This window comes from Chiroxiphia lanceolata, chromosome 9, assembly GCF_009829145.1.
Source record: "Chiroxiphia lanceolata isolate bChiLan1 chromosome 9, bChiLan1.pri, whole genome shotgun sequence".
Taxonomy (NCBI): Eukaryota; Metazoa; Chordata; class Aves; order Passeriformes; family Pipridae; genus Chiroxiphia; species Chiroxiphia lanceolata.
This window is the reverse complement of record NC_045645.1, coordinates 149,544-173,648: the sequence shown is the minus strand read 5'-3', so window position 1 is coordinate 173,648 and position 24,105 is coordinate 149,544. Positions and strand designations below refer to the sequence as shown.

General features: G+C 40.9%; 2 protein-coding genes across 2 annotated transcripts; one reads left to right on the top strand and one right to left on the bottom strand.

The window, feature by feature from the left end:
• The first annotated feature begins 12,717 nt into the window (after window positions 1-12,717).
• On the top strand, window positions 12,718-18,215 carry RPF1 (ribosome production factor 1 homolog). Its single transcript, XM_032696065.1, has 9 exons — window positions 12,718-12,918; window positions 13,000-13,056; window positions 14,220-14,300; window positions 14,678-14,773; window positions 15,494-15,647; window positions 16,199-16,281; window positions 17,053-17,234; window positions 17,321-17,447; window positions 17,798-18,215. The coding sequence occupies exons 1-9, from the start codon at window positions 12,769-12,771 to the stop codon at window positions 17,837-17,839; spliced, it is 972 nt and encodes a 323-aa protein (XP_032551956.1). The 5' UTR covers window positions 12,718-12,768; the 3' UTR covers window positions 17,840-18,215.
• Window positions 18,216-19,170: 955 nt separating this feature from the next.
• Window positions 19,171-22,963, bottom strand: GNG5 (G protein subunit gamma 5). The gene is made up of 3 exons (XM_032696066.1): window positions 22,761-22,963; window positions 21,557-21,712; window positions 19,171-19,427 (listed from the first exon to the last, which is right to left on the bottom strand). Exons 1-2 carry the CDS (start codon window positions 22,839-22,841, stop codon window positions 21,587-21,589), a joined length of 207 nt encoding a protein of 68 aa, XP_032551957.1. The 5' UTR covers window positions 22,842-22,963; the 3' UTR covers window positions 19,171-19,427; window positions 21,557-21,586.
• Window positions 22,964-24,105: the final 1,142 nt, after the last annotated feature.

Below are 24,105 nucleotides of genomic sequence, written 5' to 3'. Positions count from 1 at the left end.
TCTTTAGCAAAGTTATTATGTAACAAGCATTACTCCGACAGAAGAAACTGTAAAAGGATGATCAGAAATACTCAGGGTGAGTCCTGGTTTTTCAGTATCTTCTCAGGATTTGGCTTCAAAAAGGAAGGTCAGCTTTTCTGACAGTAATCTTTCATAATTAGAAATGAAAATGATGCAGTTGGCAAGTTCTCAACAGCCTTGGAAATTGGACCTAATACATTCAAAGGCACAAGCCTTTAAAATATTTCACATGTAGACACTGTTAGCTAATATTCTCAATTAGAATGCATGCTTTTGTTCTTAAAGAAAACCACCCATGCTATTTCTTTTACTGCTGATACAGGTTTGTATCTGTTAATGCTTTGAATTTGCTGATTTGAATACTCCCAGAGGGAGTACTTTAAACTCCCATAGCACTGTGTCCCAGATAGCTCAACAATGATAAGCATTACAGAAAGTCTTGCATATGGCTGTATGAACATACTACATATGAAGAGAAGCTTACACCTGAAGAACTATAGTACTGTGAAATAAAGTATTTAAAAGTGAGGAAGTATAGAACTACATTTGCCTGTACAACTTTGATTTGGCCTGTGTATGGCTATCCTTTACAACTGGACCATTTTTTTTGTGTACAAAATCTACAGCTTTCTCAGATAATGTGTAGAGGGTTTGCTGGCTTTTAATCCTTTATATTAAGTGTGTAGTCTTCTGGTTTTATTTATTGCTCATTATCCAGCTCCATCCCAGAACTTAATTCTGTCACAGGAGTTTCCCAGAACTTAATTCTGTGACAGAAATTTGATACGTCTAGCTGAAAGAACAAGTGAGAACAAAATTTTAAATATCAGCCTCAGCCTGGATAAAAGCCTGGAAAATTATAAATTTAGTTGTTAAAAAAAAAAAATCTGGAATGACATGTTAATAATCCTTGACAGAGGCCTGTAAAGAGACTACAATCATCTGAGCAGTATATTCTACTTAAGCTTTAAAAAAAGTACAACAGAACTTGCTATTGATAAATAACTTGTGTGCAGGATCCAGAGCAGTTTTGTTGGGATCTCCAGCAATGCCATCACTCCATCTCTCAATGATTTTGTGGTTGGCATCATATCCACAATATCAGCCTTGCAGGTTGTGTAACAAGCTAATGATGCCACCCTTAAGGAAAAACATGGAGGTACTTGTATGATGACAAGGTTCCACCACACAAATACAGTAAGAAATAATTGAGATTAGGTGAGGCTGCAGTCAAACATGAAACATTAAAATACTGTTTACAAACAAACATGGAACCAATTAAACTGAATTTATGTAAACTATTTAATTAGCAGATTAGAAAGCCTGATGTTACATGTGTGATCTTCTAGTCTGACTTCCGGTATAATGGAGAGCAGATTTTCCTGAACTCATTCCTGTCTGAACTAGATTGTATCATTTTGAAGGAGAAACATACATGTTGATATAAATATCAACAGAAAAGTTACCATAATTCTTGGTAACTCTCTCAATGATTAATTAGAGGTAACTATAAATTAAGGTTGCAGGTCTGGGATCTTTGTCTCCCAGAGCTAAGGCATGGATTTTTAAACAGATATTTACAACACAAAATGGTACATAAAGGGCCCCTATTAACCTTCTATTTGATGAGCTAAATAGATGGAACTCTTTGAGCCCCACATTAGAAGGAGAGTATCTCTTAATCATGTGTCATCTCTATCCTATGAAATCCTTCTAATTTTTCATTACTTTATTTGAATTTAGGACCCAAACCCCATTTACAACATTCCATTTTTCCTTGCATTGGTGCCAGATACAGATGAAGTATAAATCTCTCTATTCTTTCTCAATATTTACTTGCTTGGGCAACCAAGAGTTGGCTTCCCTGTTCTAGTCACCACATCAGAGAATAGCAATGGGGTCTATTAGTCTCCAGTTGCTTTTCAGTGACTTTGCTTCCCAGCAGAAGACTCCCTAAGAGATTTGCTGGGCCTTTGTTCTTTCTAGAACATATGTTCTGCTTATTTATTTGTATCAAGCAAAAATGCTTTCACACAAATTTTGTAGGAGAATAAGGCACAAAGGGATGTATCAGAGTTACCATGAAGTATTTGTGAAGAAAGAAACTGAGGACAGGACAGATCTCCTGAATCCCATATTGGCACTACAATACTGCACATATCCATGGGAGGCTGAATTGCAAAGGCCATGGCCAGATTAATTGTCAACTGATGGGTACAATCCCAGTACTGAATTGAATGCTGTAATTTCTTTCCTGATGTATTTACAACTCTTCTGGTTCAGTAAGAAAGCAGGGCTTGAAGCCTAACTCTCTCCTGCCAAAGGTAACCATGCCTTCTCTTTCATAAATAATCCCCCACAAATTTAGGAAGTAAAGTATTTTCCCAAACGGGAGAAAAATATGATCAATTTGGAAATATAGACAAAAGAAATATTTTAGCTAATCAATTTAGCTAATTCTTCCCTGTCAATTTGTACAGTTACTTTTACTGAAATGGTGCTTTTGATTCTGTCCTCTGTCTCCTACTGCAGGGAACAAAGATTGTCTTCAGCATCACTCTGTGTTGAGTAAAGCACCAAACTGGTTGAACCATGCAGACCAAGCAAAAGAGATCCTGTGATAAAAGGTCTAACTTAAAAGCAGATTTCACTATGAGTTTAATTTCTTTATTCAATCAAACCCTGTGCACCAGACAGGATTGGCTCTAACAAACTTCTACAGAAAAATGATCCCAAAGAGACTGAAATCTAGGCCACAGCTACGAATAATTCTTCGGAAGCTCTCTGGATTTCCTGGAGGGCAAGGTGTGGCTCTGTGTGTGGGAGATAAACGCTGGTGTTCTTCTGTTAGTAGTAATTAGGTGCAGCTTGAGTTTCATTAATAAGAGCTACATATGCATGCTGGAAAAAAAGTTTATCTGACACTGGGATGATATGTTACTAGCTAAATGCCTTACGTTGTGTGTTATCTTTGTTATTTTGTGATTAGCACTTAAAAATGTCCATAATATTTTATCAGCACATAAGAAAAAAAGTTCTGTTACTGAGAGTTTATAATATAAAAGAGAAAGAAATCTCCTGATAAATCTCCAAGTTATCCTACCAGTCTGTCTAACATTTTAGAACCACTTCTTGCGTTAGCATTTGTTTTTATTAGCTTTAGTCATTTCGATTTTGATGTTGTTTATAATTACTGCCAAATGCAAAAATAGTCTTTCCAGAAATTTACCATGAACACCCAGCACTGAAATACCAGTCTTAAAGATTTGATAAACCAGTAAAGAAACAGAATCTTATTGGGGAAAAGGGCTGGGTAGCCTTAAACAGAAGAGATTCTGCAATTCTAGTGACTATTCATCAAAATCATGCAAACTATTCATCAAACATCAAACCAAACCTGTAATGTAGCTAAAAATGCCTGTTAAATTATTTTGAAAGTCCATTCGTTGCAATGTTCAATCCCATACCATCTGAATATTATGGCAGTTATTCTAAAATTCTTATAAAACACTTGAAAGGGTTTTTTACTCCATTTTGAGGTTTCACAGCATCACAGGTTTTCAGACCAGAAGAAAGCACCATGAGTCGCCAGCCTGACCTTTTGCAGGGTACAGGTGGCAGTTAGATCAAGTGATATATACATCATTTCTGGTGGAGATAGAACGCTTCCTTTGGAAAAACAATCCACCTTCTTGATTTAAAAATTTCAAGTGGCAAGAAATACTTCCCAGGCCTATCAATTTATTTTTTTTTCCATGGCTTAGTTAGTCCAAGGGGTTCTCTCTACGTTTTGGTTTTGTTTTGTAATCAAAAAATGGCTCAGCTTTCAAACACGACATCTTTTAAAAGATTTGTCTTCTAAACTGAAGATTTCTATGATTATTCTCTTTATTTATGTAATTCAAGATGAGTTAGTGCTTATGTAATTCATTGATGGGCTCGAGATTAAGGTTTTGAAGCCCCTGTAAGAAGGGTTTCTAGATCACAAAGCAACCATAGACTGGTTAACCAGGTTCTCAGTTTTTGTCTCGGTATCAGGACATGCTGCTCCACCAGCCAACCCCTACTGCTACAGTGCTCTCCACCTGGATCCACATGGATGGCATTGCTGTGTGGTCTTACTCGCTTTTCTCTATTGCTGCTTTTCATAGTGCAGCCCTCCATCAAATAGCTAAACTATGGTTTGCTTTCCTAGCAATATTAGCCTGCACTTAGCTATAATAAAATACACATTGTTCAAGGTAGCTCACCTTCCCAAAGATGTACTAGTACTGTGGACTAATTCCTTATCACTGAAATGTGTTAAAATATTTAAGTAATATGTTTTGCTTATTCTTGATAACATATATGTTGATACCACGAAGTTAAGAGTGATCTGCGAGGGGAACAACAGTTTCCCTTGACACCTTTTACTTTGTAACAAAATAGTTATACTTTTTTGTACCTTTAGTAGCACAGGCAAATTGTGTTGCATACATTTTGATCAAGGAGAAAATTCTTATATATTTGGGGGCAACCTGCATGCAGAAAAAGAAACAAAATTATTTGCTATACCAAGTTCTATTTATTTCAAAAAAATTATTCCAGTACTCTACAAATATGTCCTAATGTAAAGTAACAGAAATTTAATAAATAAAATGAAAACACAAAATAGCATATTCTGAAAAATATCTGGCTAGAAATGAGTCATACTCTAATCTTGGATAAGCTCCTTCTTTTTCCCTATGTGAAGGAATGTTTTACCAAGGCTGCTCAAGCTATTTTTTATCGCCACCAGCAGAGAGATACAAGCACCACTTCCTACAAAGAGAACCACACCCCTCAAGAAACACAAGTTTTTCTGCATACCCAAATCATTGATGAAATGTTGCTATTGTCCCTTTTACAGGACAATTCTTTGGAAAAGGACAGTGATCTCAGAAGCAGCACAAGGAATTCAGCAAAATACCAGGCTGGAAACAGTAGATGCTTCTTCAGTACTTTGCCATGGGTAGCTATTGGATAAACTTCTGAGAAAGTGTAATGTATCAAATTACAGTTTTGTTGTTCATAGAATTTCTATTTGGGGAAGTATTCCTGTTTTCTGCACTAGGCACTTGAAACTCCAGCAACCTCCATTATATTTTTTTCCCCAGCTAATATACAATTAATGCATTATCTGGTAGTTATAATCTACTAACTAACCAGAAGTGCTGACAGACTTGTAGTAAATCAAACACCCAGTATTAACAAGGCTGATCTGGTTATCAGTTTAAGATAATGGCCAGCTGTGCCATCTTGATAAATCCTGTGGGAAGAAGTTATTGTAATGTCGGTTATAACTACATGGTTACTGCTGTGTTGACATCCATACATAAAGCAACTGTAAAATAATTTTTTAAATTCTAACGAGTTTAAAACTCAACAGTCATATGTAGCAGACTAGGGAATTTCCATAATTTTTAAATAATACATTTGCAAGGTTTTTTTGCAAGAATACCGTGTAAAATGCCTTCTTTTTTAAAATGCTCTCCTTTGCTTTATTTTTCCTGAGATTATTTAAGTCTTGCGCTGTCAGGCTTCCAAAAGCTTTGCTTCTTTTTCTTTCTCACATGCACACAGACACACGTTCTGAGATGTTTGACACAGACATTTGAGTGCATCACTGATTACTGCTCTTTGCATGGTACAGCAAGAGGGTACACCAGGCTGAACTGCTGCACCTTCAAGACGGGCAGGATGGGAGACCCAGAGAACTACAGGTCTGCCAGCCTCACCCCTTTCCCCAGGATGACTCTGGAGCAAATACTCCTGGAAGACATTTCCTAGCACCTGAGATACACAAAGGTGATTGAGAACAGATGGTGTAATGTGGCTTTACCAAGGGCAAACCTTTGATGGGAAGACTGGCTCAACAGAGGAGGAAGAGCAGTGCTTGCTATTTACCTTGACTTTAGGGAGGCCTTCAACATGGACTCCCACAGTGCCCTTACAGTCAATTAGGAGAAATATGCAGTGGAAAAATGTACAAGGTAGATGGATGGGCTGTGCAGTAAAATGGGTGTTGATCAGCAGTTCTGAGTTCACATATAAAGGTGGCTGGTTACTACTGGTGTTCCTCAGGGACCCATACAGAGGCCAAAACTCTTACTGTCCTTACTAATGGTCTAGACAAGGTAACAGAGTGCACTCTCAGTACATTTAGGAATGATACCTTTGGGGGACATGGATGTCTATAGTCTGGAAGATAAAACTGCCATTCAGAGGGGCCTTTGTTGTGTTTTTTTTTTAACATTGTTTTGTTTCTTAAGCCTAGGACTTTTTACACAAAAGCATGAAGGTTGTAAAGAAATTCTCTAAAGCAAAAGCATTACAGAATGAAAACTAAGAAAATTTCATTTGGTCCTTATTCAGCCATAGCAAAATTAACTTTTTTGGACACTCAGTCCACATTTCTCATTTGCTGGGTGGTGAACTTGAGATATGTGGAATCTGGTATCTAGAATGATCCTGAGCATGGTGACATTAATTGTGAACCTAATTGAATATAGTTGTGGTTTAAATGCATAGTGCTAAATATTCACCAAATAACCTCTGGGTATCTTACACTGGGCATTCTAAATTCATAGATATGTTTAATAAATTTTGTTTTGACAAAATTGTTTAATTTTCTCATCCATATAATGGACATCATGCCTTCTTTCCAATAAGCACCTTAATGTTTGTACATAGCTCAGGTACGGTAAACAAGAGTAACCCAGAAAAGCATATGAAAATAAATTTTTTTTGGTGTTAAGTAATGGGATGAGGACAGGCATTGAGAGCACGTAGTAAGATCTAGTGTTAAGTCTAAACGTTAAATAATACCCAACTTTATCATGCATGATACCCATTTTATCCATTAGAGAGATTGCCCTGGGTGACTGAAAACACTGAATTTAAAAGACTGTAACCAAGACCCACTAAGGAATGCAAGCCTGTAAGTCTCAAGCAGATGATCCTGAAAACTACTCACGCAGTTCCTGTGTAGGCACCTTGTAATTTTACTTTGCTCCCCTATAAAATGCACCCCTGGAGAAACAGCTCTGGGTATGCCTAAGTCTGGGAACAGTCTGGAAAGAGCTAAGCAGTTTAGCATTTATTTTTTGCTTACGCCTAGCTGAGTAAACAAGAGGCTTTTCTACAGTAGAGATAACAGATGGCTTGGTACAGTATCACATACCGAGCATCACAGGCCTAGGATCTCTACAAAATACAATTGCAGGGTTTCTCTCAAAAAGTGATGGTATAGATGTCCATATTTCGTAGGACAGCATATTGTGGTGGGCCCATGTCCAGCTCTATCCTCAGTTGAAGAGATGTGGGCTCAAAGACAGATTCCCCTGCCACAGGGAGTGTCTCCCATCACTGACCATTCCACCCCGGTGAGACCATATTATCCTTTCTTCACTGCGCAAAAAAACCCCAACAGAGCATCAGGCCAGGAGCGTAGAAGGAACTGGAGTCTTCAGCCCACTGATGAGGGCACACACATAGACTGAACCTGATTACGACCCATTCTCCAAAGCTTTTTTTCTGCTTTGCTGTGTAACTTTTTAAGGTAAACTACAGGGAGAATACTGAGACCTGACCAGGAGTCCAATCTTCATCCCTTCAGGAAGAGAGTGCCCCAGCCACTAGCTCTTTGGTCCAGCATTTTCTGTATATCTTATTCTGCACACAGCAATAGCTTCAGCTAGAATGTAAGGTAATGGAAGAATGAAGACAATTCTCACCTCAGGAAAACCTGCAGGCTTGTGGTTTGATTGTTCCATTGAAAGGTAAGATGATAATCTCGAGAGGCTGGCAAGTCCTGTCCTCTGTATCCTACTTAACTTTTGAACTACCTGTTAAGGAAAGCCACTATCACTAACTTTGCTACACAGTTCGTGCTGTTAGGCAGTCCCTGGGAACACCTACCAGAGAGAAGCTGCGAGTGAGAGCATGAAGAACGTTTGTTTTGAGAGGCCTGGTAAGGCTCAGACATGATCAAAGCTGTACTAACTGCTCTGCAGTCTCAAGGCTGAGGTGTTTACAGGCATAACAAAAACAGACCTTTGGGGTACCACTTCATTATCTACACAGCACCATGAAGAGACAGGAGAACTAGCTTTGAATGCAAGGATAAGAAGAGTGCCTTCGCCTTAGTTCAGTACTCTGCTCCTGCCAGTTGGCCTCCCAGGCACTGCTCAAGGACCCCATGCTCCACAACACTGCCAGGCCCCAGCTCATGTTGCCCCTCCCCATCAACCTGTGCTGTTACATGTGTGAGCCCCCCTGACAGCAGTACACGGCACTGACTTCAACAGCTCGGGTTGATTCTTCATCACCACTGTTTGGAGGGCCTAAGGATCCTGCTGAAGGTTTTGAGGGCCATAAATGTGAGCCTCAACAAAGCTAACCCTTGAGGGAACCCTAAGAAGCCACCTCACTTCTTAGTGATGTTTTGGTGTGACCTCGTGTTCCTTGTATTGCCTCTCTCCTCACCAGTTTTACATCCATGACAATACTGATTCCAACTGTGTGATATTTAATCCTAGAGAAAAATCAGTCACTTCTCCCTTGTGCTCTACTCTACTAACACACCAAGAATTCTTAGACCAGAGATATTCAGAAACTGTACTCAGATTCTTCTGATCTTCAAATTACTATTACCACTTGGTGATTTATCTGTTTTAAAAACAATCACAAGGAATTCTGGCCCACTGATTCCGAGGGGAAATTGCATTTGCCTTGTTAACAAGGCAATGTAACAACAGTCAAAGTTAACAATTTAAAAAAACCCACATATACAACAGTTTTTTAAAATTATTTTTCAAGTGAAAATCAGTATTGTGTATGAAGAAATAAAAAATAATTTAAAAAAACCTCCACATGTACAACAGTTTTTAAAAATTATTTTTCAAGTGAAAATCAGTATTGTGTGTGAAGAAATAAAAAATCCAATGTAGGGTGTATCTCTCTTCCAATATAGACAATAGTTTGTTTGGTTTGAAGCATTGCATTTTCTGAGGCATTTTGTTCAGTATAATGAATCTTGAAGATAAGTAGTATGTCCCGTCAACCTTCTGGTAATGAAATTAAGAAAAACAAAACAGGAAAACAGCAAAAAAACCCACCCCCAAAACCCCGACAAAAAAACCCCAAAACGGTTCTCTAATAATTTGTTGAATTCAGAGGCACCTTATCCCCTTTTCTCACTTCTGTCTATATTTCCTAACTTAATTTCCTCTCCCCAGATGAATTTTTGTCATTTCAACTTAATAACAAAATATTTTTTCAATTGTTTGAAATGACAGGACAGAATACAAAAAAATAGTGCTCTGTTGATACAACTCAAAATGAGGCTTCACTACTGCAGCTGGGTCAGTGGTAATTTACAGAAAGGTGTCCTCCAAAATTCCTTAGTGCTGACATGGAATGAATGTCTTCATTCATCACTCTCCACTGGAGAACTTGTTGGTTTACACAAATTAAAGCTACCCGTTGGGGGAGGGGGTGTTTGTTTTTTTGCTTTTAGTTGGTTGGTTGGTTGGTTTTAGTGGGGGCTTTTTGTTGGTTGTTTTGCTTTTAACCAAGCAGCTTCTTCCAAAAGATGGTTTCTTGGCAATGCTATGTAAGTTGTAAAATAAGAGTATCCCGGTTAAAATGTTATTTGCACAGAACAGAGTTCATAGCTAAAACAAGCAAAAGACCCTGGAATTCCGATGAAAAAATTAAACTAATACTATGCATGCATTTATTAGTTGGGCCTTCCACTGACGTTGTAATTGTACCTTGTCAGTGATCTCTACCAAGTCCACAATGTGTTTCTGGTGTATTTTATTGCTCCTCCCCTGCCTTAGGAACTTCTTGTATTTTTGTGTATCATTATTTTGTTCCTGTGAGTCCTTGGAAGAAAAGTATTTGAATAATATTAGGAGGTTGTCTTCCCTCTTGCTGGGAGGGAGAAAAGATAATCTGTTTTTTCCACATGTAAGAACTCGGTGATCCCAACAAAAACACCATTGCAAATTGGAACTACAAACAACACAGAACTCCCCGTGTGCTCTGCTAACAGCAGTGATGAAAATCTCTGCTAATGACTTTGAGAGACACCCTTGCAATCTCTGACATCTGAATCAGCTAGAGAGATAAAGTTACAGCAATCCTTGGTTAACATATTCTCAACAAAATCCTTCGAAATTCAATTACCATGGAAACTACTTATCCTTAAGGCACTAAGGATCACTGAAATATTTTCTCCTGACAAAAATGGGAGTGAAAAATATCAGGTTGTGCAAATGAGGCCTTTGATCTTCCATTTACATCTGTGTTAAGTAGATGTAATCTCAATGAAGCAAGCTGAGCTGAAGAGTAATATTCATTTATAGGACAGAACAAGGTTTAAGACTTTGGCTAGTTCTGGTTATTTCTAGATGTTTTTCCATTATCTTCATATGTTTATGGTAACAGATTTCTTTTTCACTTTTCTAGTAAGAGAAACATAGTAAGGTAAAATAGTATTTGTATATAAAATTAGTAGATAACTTCAAGCTTTTAAAAATTCCTTGGGACAAATGGAAATAAGCAGTCCCACTGAGGCTCAGAATTTTGTAGTCTGAGATTAAAAATGCCTCTAATTTAGCCCAGCCCCCCCCAAATCCCTGAGTACTCAATTTCTATAAAACAGAGTATGGTCTTTGCTTTGCACAAACATTTGCACGCCTCTAAGCAGGACAATCAGCTCAGGAACAGAAAACCTCATTTCTAGCTTTATGTAAATTGAATCTCTAATTTGCAGTAGGAGTTCTTGTTTCATTTTAACATCAAGTTTCAACAGATTTTAATGGAATAAAAATAACTTTTGGGAACATTACCATCCAAATCCTTATGGTTCCTGTTAAGCAGATGCTCCCCACCACTTAAGTCACTGTGAGCAAAAGTCTGAATGTGGAATGTGTGCACAGGGTCAGGCATTGCTGGGCCACAATGTTACTGTCACGTAAACCCATCAGTGTGTCATGTTTGCTCAAAGCTTCCCATTTTGATAGTTAACCCTGATTATAAATTACATTGCAGCAATAATTCCTATTAAATACTTTGATCTTATCTCTACGTTTTCCGCCTGCTGAGCAATGAGCCTGGCCCTGCAGGTCCCTGAAGGTCAGCAGGCTGTGCCACCCCGGCCCTGGGCCCAGCCCTGTCCACGGCACACCAAGCAACCATCACAGTGTGCCCTGGCAGCCAGGAGGGACAACCCTGTCCTGGGGGGCATCAGGCACAGCATCGTCAGCTGGTCGAGGGAGGGGATTGTCCCGCTCTGCTCTGCACTGGGCAGACCTCGCTTTGAGTACTGTGAGCAGTTCAGGGTGACACAATCACAGAACCGTTGAATCATCAGGGCTGGAAGACCTTCAAGATCATCCAGTCCAACCATCCACCTGGCACTGCCCCTGTAACCCCTAAACTACTAAACCAGATCACCCAGAGCCAGATCCAGATGCCTCTTGAGCACCTCCAGGCATAGTGACTCCACCACTTCCCCGGGCAACCTGTTCCAGTGCTTGACCACCCTAAGAGTGAAAACAATATTTCTAATATCTAATCTGGATCTCCTCTGTCTCAGCTTAAGGCCATCTGCATTGAACTGCTTTAGAGCTGTGGCTGGCCAGAACTGTGAGCAACACAGACTTGTGCCCCAAGTTAGGGCCTCTCTGGTCACAGGGGATGGTAAGAACTCCTACCTACATCGCAGCCTGTCAGCACAGCCGTGGACAGCTCTCATCAGTTTTGCATTGGTGGCTAGCAAAGTTCAGATTGTTCTTGTATCTTGGTATCTGGAATCCAGGAAATCCCATGAGTTCCTGCCAAGAGTTGGAGGAGAGAGAAGGAAGGTGAATGATGCTGCCAAGCCCTGGAATCTTTAGCACTGCTGGCTTTCATGATTTATTGAGGTTATTGCAGCAACTCAACACCAGGCATTTAAAAATCTCTATGGATTTCTGCATTTAAATAACTAAATTCTAGACAACCAACACCTCCCTGCCCCCAAATTGTTCTTTCAAAGGTCTGAGCTTGCTGCTGTACTGCTCTGCCCATCCTGATGGAAGGGACTCAGACCCCACACCTCAGCACTGGCAGGAGCTCATATAAGGAGGATAGGAGGCTACTAGAAAGTGTTTAAGGGAGAGCCAGAAAGATGGCAAAGGGCCTAGAGGGGAAGATATATGAGGCTGAGGTCACTTGGCTTGTTCAGCCTGGAGGAGATGGAGGGGTCACCTCATTGCCGTCTACAGCTTCCTGATGAGGGGAAGTGGAGGGGCAGGCACTGATCTTTCTGTGACAGGACCTGAGGGAATGGCGTGAAGCTGTGTCAGGGGACGATTACGTTGGATATCAGGAAAAGGTTCTTCCCCTCCGAGGGTGGTTGGGCACTGAACAGGCTCCCCAGGGCAGTGCGCACAGCACCGAGCCTGTCGGAGTTCAAGAAGCATTTGGACAATACTTTCAGGCACATGGTGTGACTCTCGGGGTTGGTCCTGTGGAGGGCCAGGAACTGGACTCGATGACCCTTGTGAGTCCCTTCCAACTCCGCATATTCCTCGCTTCTGCGACCCCCGCGCGAGCGCTCCCTCACAGCCCGGACCGCCCCCAGGGCCCCGCCCTGCCCCGCCCGGCGCATGCGCGGCACCGCCCCGCGGGGCAGAGGCCAAGGGTCAGGGGTCGGTGGGTGCCGGCGGCAGCGCCATGGCGGAGCATGGCGGTAGCTCTGCCGAGCGTGGCGGGCCGCCCGCCGAGCAGCGGGTGCTCTTCCCTCCTACCTTCAGCGTGTCCGAGATCAAGAACAAGCAGCGCCGGCACTTCATGTTCCTTCGCTGGAAGCAGCAGCAGAGGAAGGTGGGGCGGGCTGTTAGCGGGCGGCGGGGGAGGCTCGGGTCTGGCGGATCTGGCTAACGGAGCGCTGCCCCTTCCCCGCAGGAGAAGCTGGCCGCCAAGAAGAAGCGGAGGAAGGAGCGAGAGGCCCTCGGAGACAAAGTAAGGGCTCCGGCCGCGGCAGGCCGCTGTGGTGGCGCGGCAGGCCCTGCCCCGCCGCGGGCGGGCACGGCGCACCTGGGGACTGCAGCTCAGCCTTGGGCTGGGGCTCCTCAGCTTCGTGAGGGGAACGTTATCTCCACAGACTTGAGTGAAACGGAGCGGCGATTACAGTGAGGGTGATAAAACACTGCAGCAGGTTGCCCGGAGAGGTGGTGGATGCCTCTGGAAACATTCAAGGCCACGTTGGATGGGGCTCAGAGCAACCCGATCTGGTTGAAGACGTCCCTCTGCTCACTGCAGGGGGAGGCTGGATGTCCTTTAAAGGTCCTTTCCAACCCAAACCATTCAGTAATTCTGTCATCTCTGTGGTTGCTGGCTGTGGTAGCCTTCAGAAATGCTATCGTCTAGCAGAGGTATCAATTAGCTAAGAAATATTGTTTCTACTGTGTTAAAGATGCTGTAATCAGGCAGGGTGAGTTTTAAGCTAATGGCATAAAAGAAGGCCCTTCCTGAAAAGTCATCTCTGTCTGCTGTGATTGCTATGGCATTTGTGTTGATGCTATTAGGAATTATACTCTGATAGTAATTTCTATATAAATTAAAACAATCAGATCTGACCAAACTATGCCCACACGAGTTGTCTGCTGGATTCGAAGCCTAGCCATGAACAAGGGTTTTGCTTCCTTTACTGACCTGGTTGAAGGTCAAATGTGAGTTTCTGTATTATAGTAGTCTCACAAGAGTAGTGTAAGTTAACAGGGTAAACATTATAGGCTGTTGGTCATTAAATTGTAGATGTCAAGGTTAAAAAGTGTTGTGTTGAAAGTAAAGCTCTTTTCTTCCATGGAAGAAAAGGGGATAGAAAGTTCTCCTATTTTTTCAGGGGGTTTTTGTAACTTTGTTTCTTAATTAGACTGAAGTTAAGCATTGCTACTGTTCTGGTGATGCTTCTCCTCCATGTGATGCTCTCTGATGTCCCAATACCTGTGCATATTTTTAATCAAAGTGATGTTGCAATGTCTTTTTTTAAAAGTGGCATAAAATAAATAATACTTCAGTTCTGTGTAGAAATGTACACAATATCATGGTAGTATGAATGTGGTATTTGCAATATACTTAATAATTACATTAATGTGTTATGTTAATAAACTTATGTATTTTAGGCACCTCCAAAACCCATACCAAAGACTATTGAAAATCAGCGAGTGTATGACGAAACCACTGTAGATCCCAATGATGAAGAGGTAACTGCTTTAATTTCTGCATGTACTATTAAGTTAAATGTTTTTTTCTAAGAAGGGACATAAACTGAATGATGAAACTGAATATTCAGCACTCTCCTGTTAATGTGTTGATGAATTACTTTATACACATGATGGCCTCACTAAGAGGTGATGTCATTCTTTCATTATCTGTGTTAAATAATTGCCTTTTGCATTACTGGTATTGATAGTAAGAGCTGCCCGTGTTCATCACACTGGATTCTTAAAAACGTAAAAACCACATGCCTTGGGATGATTAATTACGAATAGATCTTGTGAATTGAAACTTACATCAGATTGAACAATTGTTCTTCAATTATTTTGTACATGGTGGAATAACAAGACTTCTGTTCTTCCAGGTTGCTTTTGATGAAGCAACTGATGAATTTGCACCATATTTCAACAGACAGACAGTTCCCAAGATTCTTATCACAACATCAGACCGACCTCGTGGGGTACGTGTTTTACTTGGAAAGTTATGAGCAGTCAAGTGGTTATAAGATACCAAGGTTTTTATACTGTGATTGATAAAATAAAGCTGAAAATAGTAGCATTCATGGTGGATTTTTTTCAGTTGTTTCATTCAGTGATTATCAATAACCTTGTATATATGTATGTAATCTGTTGGCTTCTCTAGTAGCGTTTTGTTTCCTTCATAATAAAAAACAACCTCATGCATATGTTCTTGTATTGACATGATCTACATTGCCTAGCTGGAGAAATTACTGATGTTTGTGAAAATCGTAAAAAAACATGCTTTAAAAATAGAAGAAAAAGTACACCACAGAGAGTTTATCCAAAAAACACAGACATCTTCAGTTCCTGAAGAAATAGTCATACTGTACTTTGAAATGCTATGAACTTTGTGTCCTTAATAAGTAATGAGTTTGGAAGTTATGCTTTTGAAATTTTCCTGCTTTTCTATGATTGAGGGAAGAAAAAAAGAGTCCTTAAAAAAAACACAAGTGCTGGTGTGCTGCAGTCTTTACAGCAAATGAATGTTTTTCCACTAATTGAATTAAGTGGTTTAATAATTTATCTTCAAGCATTTATGGAGATACTGGAAGTAATGTATCCTCAAGGATGGTAGTTGAAATGAGCAACCTTTCATTCCCCTAATAATTGAATTTGGCACTGAATTTACCACTCTGCAATTTAATTCACCTGTTTTGCAGAGAACAGTGAGATTCTGTGAACAGCTGGCTACTGTTATACCCAACTCACATGTCTACTATCGAAGAGGACTGGCTTTGAAAAGAATTATTCCACAGTGTATTGCAAGAGACTTCACGGATTTAATTGTCATTAATGAAGATCGCAAAATACCAAGTAACCTTTTGTCTATTTATTGAGGAAAGAAAAAAATTCTGTAGAGTGCATCAGAGATCAACTCTATGCTGTTTTCTTTTTGCTGTGCAAACTAGAGAGTTAAAAATCACTGTGCCACCCTGACTATCTAATGGCTTATGGAACTTGGAATTATTAAAGAAAGTGTGTAGATTGGCTTTTTATTTTCTTTTAGTCTGTAATGCATGGATAACCATTGTTATTATTTTAGTAAATTTAATAGTTTGATTAATTAACAAGTTTTTCTGACCAGGAAGTTTCATTTCATTTTGCTGACTAGATGAAACATTACCAATTAATAACTGGGAAGGTGATAGAGGATAACTCTTATTAGCTATTGAAACATAATTTAATGGACATACTTAGAACACTAGTTATCTAGTCTGTGAATGTATGTTTGAAAATATAACAAAACCTTGTAAATTGGGCATGGATTATAGATATAATACTCTAATGTTGCATTTTGCATAAAATGTTTCTCTGTAAATTACATGTTGAATTTTACCATCCTTTTTTTTTAACTTGTTGCACAGACGGTCTTGTTTTAAGTCATCTGCCTGATGGTCCAACTGCTCATTTTAGAATGAGTAGTGTGCGTTTACGCAAAGAAATAAAGGTGAGACTCCAAAAAATTTTGAGAAACGGACAGTCTGTTGCTTAATGATGAATACATTCAGTCTACTTGAACTATCAAAACTGCACTTTTGTATGATTCAGCCGATCTTGTTAAAAGTGGTTTTTTTGTAAACTAACGGGTTTAAGGACTAGTGTATTCTACTTCCATTTTCGAGGTTATTTGCTGAACTTCTGTAACTGTCTGCCACGTATTTTTATAGTCATGCCAATAAATAGCAGCTACAATTTTAGTTAAAATTCCCTACATCAATAGGGAATACCCCATGTATAGCATGCAGACGATAGGGTATATAAAAATCAGCAGTAGAAAAGGTTTCAATAGATGTAGGATTTTTTCAAGACTAGGAACTACTTATTCTTATAGCTCTGTCACTTCTGTAGTAAATACTGCTTACTTAGCCCTAAATAATTTGCAGTAAAATGCTCTTAGTTGGTATTAGTACAGAGGGAATATTCCTCTGACAGGTAGACTGCACTGTTTGCTACACCCGGTTCTGCCAAGAGTAGAAATTGGTGCAGGAGAGAGGAAATGTAAAATTATTTGTGCTTTTTCATTTAATTTATATTGTTGAACTAAAGAATCTTATGTTACCAGCTGCTCCTTTACTTCTTTATGAATTTCAGTTGTGTTTGAAAAAATGATTAGGGCATGTTATCAGCCCTCTCGTCTCCCTCTGTCAAACTCTTCTCTGATAATACATTAAAATCCTTTTGCATTCCATCTGTTCTTTGCATTCTTCTTTCACTGCAGCGAAAAGGGAAGGAGCCCACAGAGCACGTCCCCGAAGTGATCCTGAACAATTTCACAACGCGACTCGGCCATTCCCTTGGCCGCATGTTTGCTTCTCTCTTCCCGCATGATCCTCAGTTCGTTGGAAGACAAGTAGCTACATTTCACAACCAGCGAGACTACATCTTTTTCAGATTCCACAGGTGATGTTTTCCACAAAACTCATTTATAAATGAGAGGGAGTACTCTTGTAACTTGATTCCTAATTTTAATTCTTTTCTTCCCCAAGATATATATTCAAGAGTGAAAAGAAAGTGGGAATTCAAGAACTTGGGCCACGTTTTACATTAAAGCTGAGGTCACTTCAAAAAGGAACTTTTGATTCCAAATTTGGAGAATATGAGTGGATTCATAAGGTATGTCTAAGTAATGATAATCATCCTGCTTGGATAGAATAAATCTGACATGAAATCTAACTGTAAATCTTGTCCTAGAAAAGCAGTATAAATGCAGTTGTCAATACAGAAGTGTTTAACTGAAGTATTTAGAGCTTTATTTCTCAAAATAGACAAAGCAGAAACATTCTGCTGTATTGCAAGTCAAAATTAAAAATAGAAAGGATGGGAATATACCATGACTACTTATTTGCAACTGCACTGTAACTGACACATTTCACTGCCTATCCTGCTATAAGCTGGAGTGATCATCCTTGTTTGTATCCTGTTGCATGAATTTGTTGGTAAACAACTTTTCTTTTAAATTTTAGCGTAGAGAAATGGACACAAGTAGAAGAAAATTCCACTTATAAGTGCAATCTGCGAATTGCTGGTGACCAGGAATACAGCAGCTACTTTCAACTATGGATGATTTCAGACTTCTAACAATAATGATACTGAACAGTATGTCTGCAGAAAGACAAACTGCACACAATAACACTTTCTACAGCAGCAGATCAAGTAGGATGTGTCTTTCTTCCTGTTTGGAGTCAACATGACAAGGACAGTGACTTTTTCCAGTTTAGCAGGAAAAACATGGCAATGTTTGAGCAGCCTATAATTTAGCTATCACTGAAGGTTTGCCATGATTGCTGCTGTGCTGTAGAAGTAGATTATGCTTCACAACATCAAAGACAGCAGATACGTCGGTTAGAGAAATTCTCAAAATAAAGTATTTCTAGTTTTACAGTTCTGTTTTGATTTTTCTCTGTTAACCCAGACATCTTCAATTAACAGGTAAGAGACAAATGTTTTAAACCTCTTTCTAACTTACAGTATGCTGTTCCCTGACAGTATGGTGATAGTTTTCCAAGAATGTTCTCCTATCTAGAGAATACTGAGAAGGCAGTTTGCAATCCAGGAAGTCCATGGTATTTTATTTCATTAACATCTTGCATAAAATAGCCATGTTGCTGAAATTACAAAAATAATATGCTTGACTCAACAGGTATCTCTTTTGTAAATATCGTATTGACAAGAGGTGTGTATACCCAAAGCAGTTGAAAAGAAACAAAGACAGATGGGAAAGAATTTGTAAAACCCCCTTAGAGGAAGTACATAAAGCTATCTCATCTAAAAATGCTGCTCAGTGAACGTGTGAGGTGTCTAAGCAGGATTTTCCCATTAAAATTTTAAAAATGCTTCTTCAGCATCATAGCTATACCTGAGTTGCTATTACCTGTAAATAAACTACTGTTTTGCCTTAAGTTGGCACATTCACTGGCAGCTAAAAAGCCAAGTTTTCTTTGAGTTACTTTCTTTTCATGTGCAGCTGTAAGTGCTTTTTTTTAATTACTTAATGAATAAGATGGCTCACAGAGTAAGTCATCTACTAGGGTAGAATTACTCATTAAGATAAAAGATAATTTACTCCTTGTCTTTATTCAGTGTCTGTGATACGGCACAGCTGTATAGCTGAATTACAAATTAGCAGTCAAAAATTTTTTTCTGTTCTATTTCTGTTATGCTTCTAAGTATAGTACTGCTGAAGCCTCATTGTTCTGTACAACTATTAGCCCCAGGCAGACTTGCAGCAGCACAAAATATTTAGACACTCCTCTATCTGCTCTCCAGCTGCTGCAGAGGGAGGCAGTGACTGGTGAGGTGTCACAACATCCAAAAGTTAATCAATGTCTTACAGTAATTTCAAGACCAGACTAAGTCAAGACACTTTTATTTTTTGCTTGGCATATAAAACTGATTCCCTTATGAAACAGAAATACGGAACTAGCATACAGTTCATTTGGAGAGGTAGATGGTAAGAGGTTTGACGACAGTAGCACTTGTAGAGTTAGATTTGGCACGTTAAAGCTAAGCTTTTGTACAGACTTCAAACCAGGCCGCTCCTTGAGGCATTCTGCTCATACACACATCAGCAAGTAGGAGAAGATGGTAAAAGATCTGAAAAACAAGCCCAAAATCTAGTTAGACAGGTATCAGTGCTAAATGAAGCATTTTCTAATTTCTAATTTTCATATTTCTAATTTCTTCAGAGTATGCCATGGACAGCTATTAAGGAAAAAAATCCTCTTTTTCTACAGCTCTTTTATAAAACATTAGTTTAAACAATAAACTTTTAAAACCATGAAACTATCCCCAAAAGTACAATAAGGTAATCCAAGCTGTTACAAAAGAACTGAAGCTTAGTTTCTCCAGGAAGCCAAACTACTAGGTGGAAGAACAGAAAAAATTGTTCCCCGTCACTTTGTGCGCACTAAAACATCAAGCACCTACTCTGCAAAGCAAAGAGTTTGCTGTGTAACTAACAAACTACACTTCCTCTTCAGTGAGGTGGTGCTGACTGTGCAAACATGAATGCCATTGGCTCATCGAGAAAACACCAGGAATTACAACTAAGAAACCCCCTCTCTTCAGGCAGTCCTGCAGGAGATGCAGCAAAGTAAAGGAATTTTACATATAGGTAGTGTAACTAAAACAGAAACAAGTGTTCCATTCCAAAGGCTGTAACTGAGAAAGAAAATACTAAGCCTTTTATGCCCTGTGTATGTAGATATGTGTTAGACACAGAGGAAACATTATTTCCTGACATCCACACCCAGGAACTACTAGACCTTGGCAGATCTCGATGGGGAACTGTATGTGTCACTGATTAAGTACAGTTTATTTGGCTTTTTATAAGTTATCAGTCTGTAATGCTTACAGATAATCTGATTTCTTCCTTGCATTACTGTTTGTAGATGAAGCTACAGTAGTGTGATCGCAAATCAGTGTACAAGGATATTTTTTAAATAAGAGTAGTTGGCAAAATTCACAATAGAAGTAACCTTAAAAGCTACAGGAACTCCAAAGCACATTTCAGTTACACTGCTGTAATTCACTGCTCAAAAGAATGTGGGAAACATCAACTTCTATACTGTTACTACTCTGGTCTTTAAATGAAGTGATTCATGCTAGTACAAACTTTCTGGAAGCTTTCCACAGTCTGTTTGAGGGGAGACCACTTAACAATTTAGTTTGACTGTGATCACCTTTCTATAAAGCTGCCTATTAACACTTAAATCTAGAAAACTACAGTTCTTTGGGTGATGTAAGTCAACTACAGAAGCAGAATTTTCAAGGTTGAGTTGCTATGAGATTTCTAAGGATTGTGATCTACAGTTAACTACCGTGTATTGGGTGCTTTGAAATAATATCTATGCTCTCATCCCCAACAGATCCAAGTCAAGGGGCAACGGGAAGGGGGAACATGGTAAAATTATCATGCATTTACTGTGGTCAAAATAATTAAGTTATTGTGACTCTCAAGAGTTTAGGTGGGACTATTGTGGATCTAAAGCTCACCCTTCTAAAGAGGTTAGCCTAAAATCTAATCACCAGAATTCTTAGGGAATGCCAGATGAGTGAGTAGTCTCCATGGTGATAGCAGTAGTGCTAATGAACCTAATGAAAGTTTTGGAATGAAAATCCAAATAGTTTCTAGTTGTTTAAACTGCTACCCATGTAGTTTTTTTGAGCAGAGTATGGGCCTTGCTACCGTTCTTGGACTACATACTTTTTTCTTTTGGCTTGGAAGGCGCTTCATCCTCCCATAGGGTTCAGTGCTCTTCTTGGGGACCACCACTAATCTGTCCTTGGAAGTGTTTTTAAAAGTTTAAGAACTGAAGTCTGCTTTATCTGCCACAATCAGGTTTTACCACATATGCTGTCAGGTGATTAATCCTATGTGAGAAGAGGGAAATAATACCCTTACGGAGAGTAGAATTCCTATACAACCAGGTTAGTCCAAAGAGCTGCTCAGTAGTAGGTGGCCCCCCTACTTTGCTACAGCAACAGAAACTGGCAGAAGCTCTGACAGCAAAGTGCTACTCGTAATACTTACGAGCAGCATGTGTCCAGTACAGAGCCGTGACCAGAAAAGGGGAGGAGGGGGCCCAAAACGGGGATCTATACCAACACCAGCTGCCAAAGTCAGATGTCTTTTCTGAGTGCCTTTCATAAAAGGCTGTCTCATTTAAAGGCAGCTATTTTTAATGACAAAAGAGTTTATGAATTGTAATTCAAGAACTTACCACTGAAACATACTGAAGTAGTTCACGTAATTACAAAAAAGAACAAACTTTCTGGGGTCTGAATGGATTCGTACTTGATGATACTCCTGTCAGTAGGGGATCATGTTGCGCGTTCTGCAGGCAGAATTGCTTCAAGTCAGCGGCAGCCTGAGAAACCTAGTCAAAATAACAGGTGGTGTTAAAATTCACTGAACTCTCTTTACTGAGGATGTAACTACATTGAAAAGTATAAGGAATTCTTATGTAGATTTTTATGCAACCATTTTATTGTAATTTTTATTGTAATATTTTTTTTTGTTTGTTTCTTAAAGGCAAGAAGTTGAGGAATATAAGAGTAAGAATCAATCTGTGTGTTTAATTTTCATTTTAAACTTCTGAGCATGAAGGGTGACAGATAAGCAACGTCTTGGAGATGGCTTTATTAAACAGATGAAGATCCTTGTTCTAGCAGAAATAATTTTAAAATACAGCCTAGAGTTTCACATGCTCGACTGAACTGGCATTTCGTCCTCCCCTGGAAAGCCATGCTTATGATGAGATATAGCATACGGGGTTTTTGGCAGGCTGTACCTTCCTAAAAACAGAACAGTGAAAAAACTCTTTGTCTTGCTTTTCTTTGCTGTAACTCTGAACTCATAAAACAGAACGACCAAAGTTTCAAAAAGTAGCATCTTTTACTGGTATGTCGTATCTGCAGTTTGCCGAGAGTTCCCCTGGTGTTACGGGCCGTGTCTCACCCCGGCACGGCACGAGTTCAATGTACTTTGTGTGTCTGGCGGCGACGTCTCCATTTTACAGCGCTGGGGCCGGGCCAGCCTGTTGTGCGCCCCGACTCGGGCCGCCCTTTCACCAGAGCCCGACGGAAGGCGACGCTCCCCGGACCGGGGGCACGGAAGGGGCGCGCGGGACGCGTCCATGGCCCCGGGGAGCGGCCCTGGGACCCTGAGGGGCTGCGGGGAGCGAGGGGCGGGCGGGCCGAGCGCCGGGAGGGCGGCGGCGGAGGGGACGCGGCTGTGCGGCCGTCCCGGGCTCGCCCCGGCCCGGGAGCCCCGACGGAGCCCCAGGGTGAAGCCTCGGCGCTCTGCCCCGAGCAAGGTCTGAGGGCCGGGGCAGGTCGGAGCCGGCGGGCCCGGCCCGCCGGGCCCGGGGCGGTGAAATGGCGGCGCGTCCGCCCCGTCCCGTCCCGTCGCGGCTCCGCGCTCACCTTCACGCGGGTCACACTCGCCTCCAGGCGCAGCTGCTGCACCACTTTCTTCATGGCCGCCACGTTGGAGGAGCCCGACATGGCGGGAGCGGCGCGGGCACACCCAGAGCAACTTCCCGGCGCGGCCACAGCTCCCGGGACGGCGGCGCCTGCGCACCCGCGGCCGGGCCGGGCCGGGCGGGGGCCGGGCCCTGCGTGCCCCGGGGGGGCAGACGCGGAGAACCGCCTGCCCCGTTTATCCGTTAAGTGGGCTGAAAGAGGAAGCAACATTAAGACCAAGGTGGCAAACCTTGGTGGTAGTATCAAGTAAGTTCCAAGTTTGGGGATTATTTTGAGATGCGATAAATGAAGTTCCTAACTTTGCTCTTGCCAGCAGTTTGGGTCTTGACTGCAGCCTGGAGGATTAGTTTACTGCTCGTAGTTCACTGCAGAAAGTAAACCAGGCATGGTGATGAAGCCTCGAGCATGGGATGGACGTCATGTGCTGCAAAGTGCAGCATCTTGGATTTGCCAGGGACCAATGGCAGGCACACGTGCTGGAACCTGCTGTGCCTTGGTAATAACGAGAGAGGAGTTGGGGTATTAAAACCAGGTCATTCACGACAGTTTGTTGTGGTATAGTTGTGCAGAGGCAAATAAAAACACAGGCCTTGTTAAGTAAATGCTTCCCACCGACGTGAGGAAGTCTTAACCCTGCTGCACAACGCCAGGGTGAGACCTGGAAGGACACCTGGAAGGTCTGGTCACCCGTGCCTCAAGAACAGGTGAGACTGAAGTATCAGAGCAGAGCTGTTAAGGGAATCAGGAGATCAGCAAGGGCGCTTAGCAGGCTGAAAATCCAGAGGAGCTTTGTAACCTCTGAGGGAGCCTTTGAAGTGAGAACACTGAGGAAAGTCATAATGAAAAGAGAAAGATGGAAACATTTAGCAGCACCTGTTGCAATAGGACAGGGGTAATAGTTTTAAACTAAAAAAGGGTCGACATAGATTAGATATAAGGAAGAAGTTTTTTACAGCGAAGGTGGTGAAACACCAGAACAGGTTTTCCGGCGAGGTGGGAGATGCCCCATCCCTGAAAACATCCAAGGTCAGATTCGACGGGGCTCTGGGCAGCCTGGTCTACTGGGAGGTGTCCCTCCTCACTGCAGGGGCTTGGACTAGATGACCTTTAAAGGTCCCTTCCGACCCAAACTATTCTATGATTCTGTAAAAAGGTTAGGGCAGAACCATGCTTTATAATCTATGAAAGTACATTGCTGACATGGTTGCCCAGCAGAGTCAGGTTTCCTCAGCACACTGCATTTGGCTGGCACAGTGTATTGTTTGCTGCAGTTCACAATAATTGT

What these genes read in the sequence shown, in the direction of transcription:
- GNG5 (XM_032696066.1), bottom strand. Translation starts at nt 22,841, where the DNA reads ATGTCGGGCTCCTCCAACGTGGCGGCCATGAAGAAAGTGGTGCAGCAG. An exon ending in CGAGTGTGACCCGCGTGAAG is followed by an intron (nt 21,713 to 22,760) that starts GTGAGCGCGGAG and finishes TATTTTGACTAG; the next exon opens with GTTTCTCAGGCTGCCGCTGA.
- RPF1 (XM_032696065.1), top strand. Translation starts at nt 12,769, where the DNA reads ATGGCGGAGCATGGCGGTAGCTCTGCCGAGCGTGGCGGGCCGCCCGCC. An exon ending in CATCAGACCGACCTCGTGGG is followed by an intron (nt 14,774 to 15,493) that starts GTACGTGTTTTA and finishes CCTGTTTTGCAG; the next exon opens with AGAACAGTGAGATTCTGTGA. An exon ending in TGAAGATCGCAAAATACCAA is followed by an intron (nt 15,648 to 16,198) that starts GTAACCTTTTGT and finishes CTTGTTGCACAG; the next exon opens with ACGGTCTTGTTTTAAGTCAT.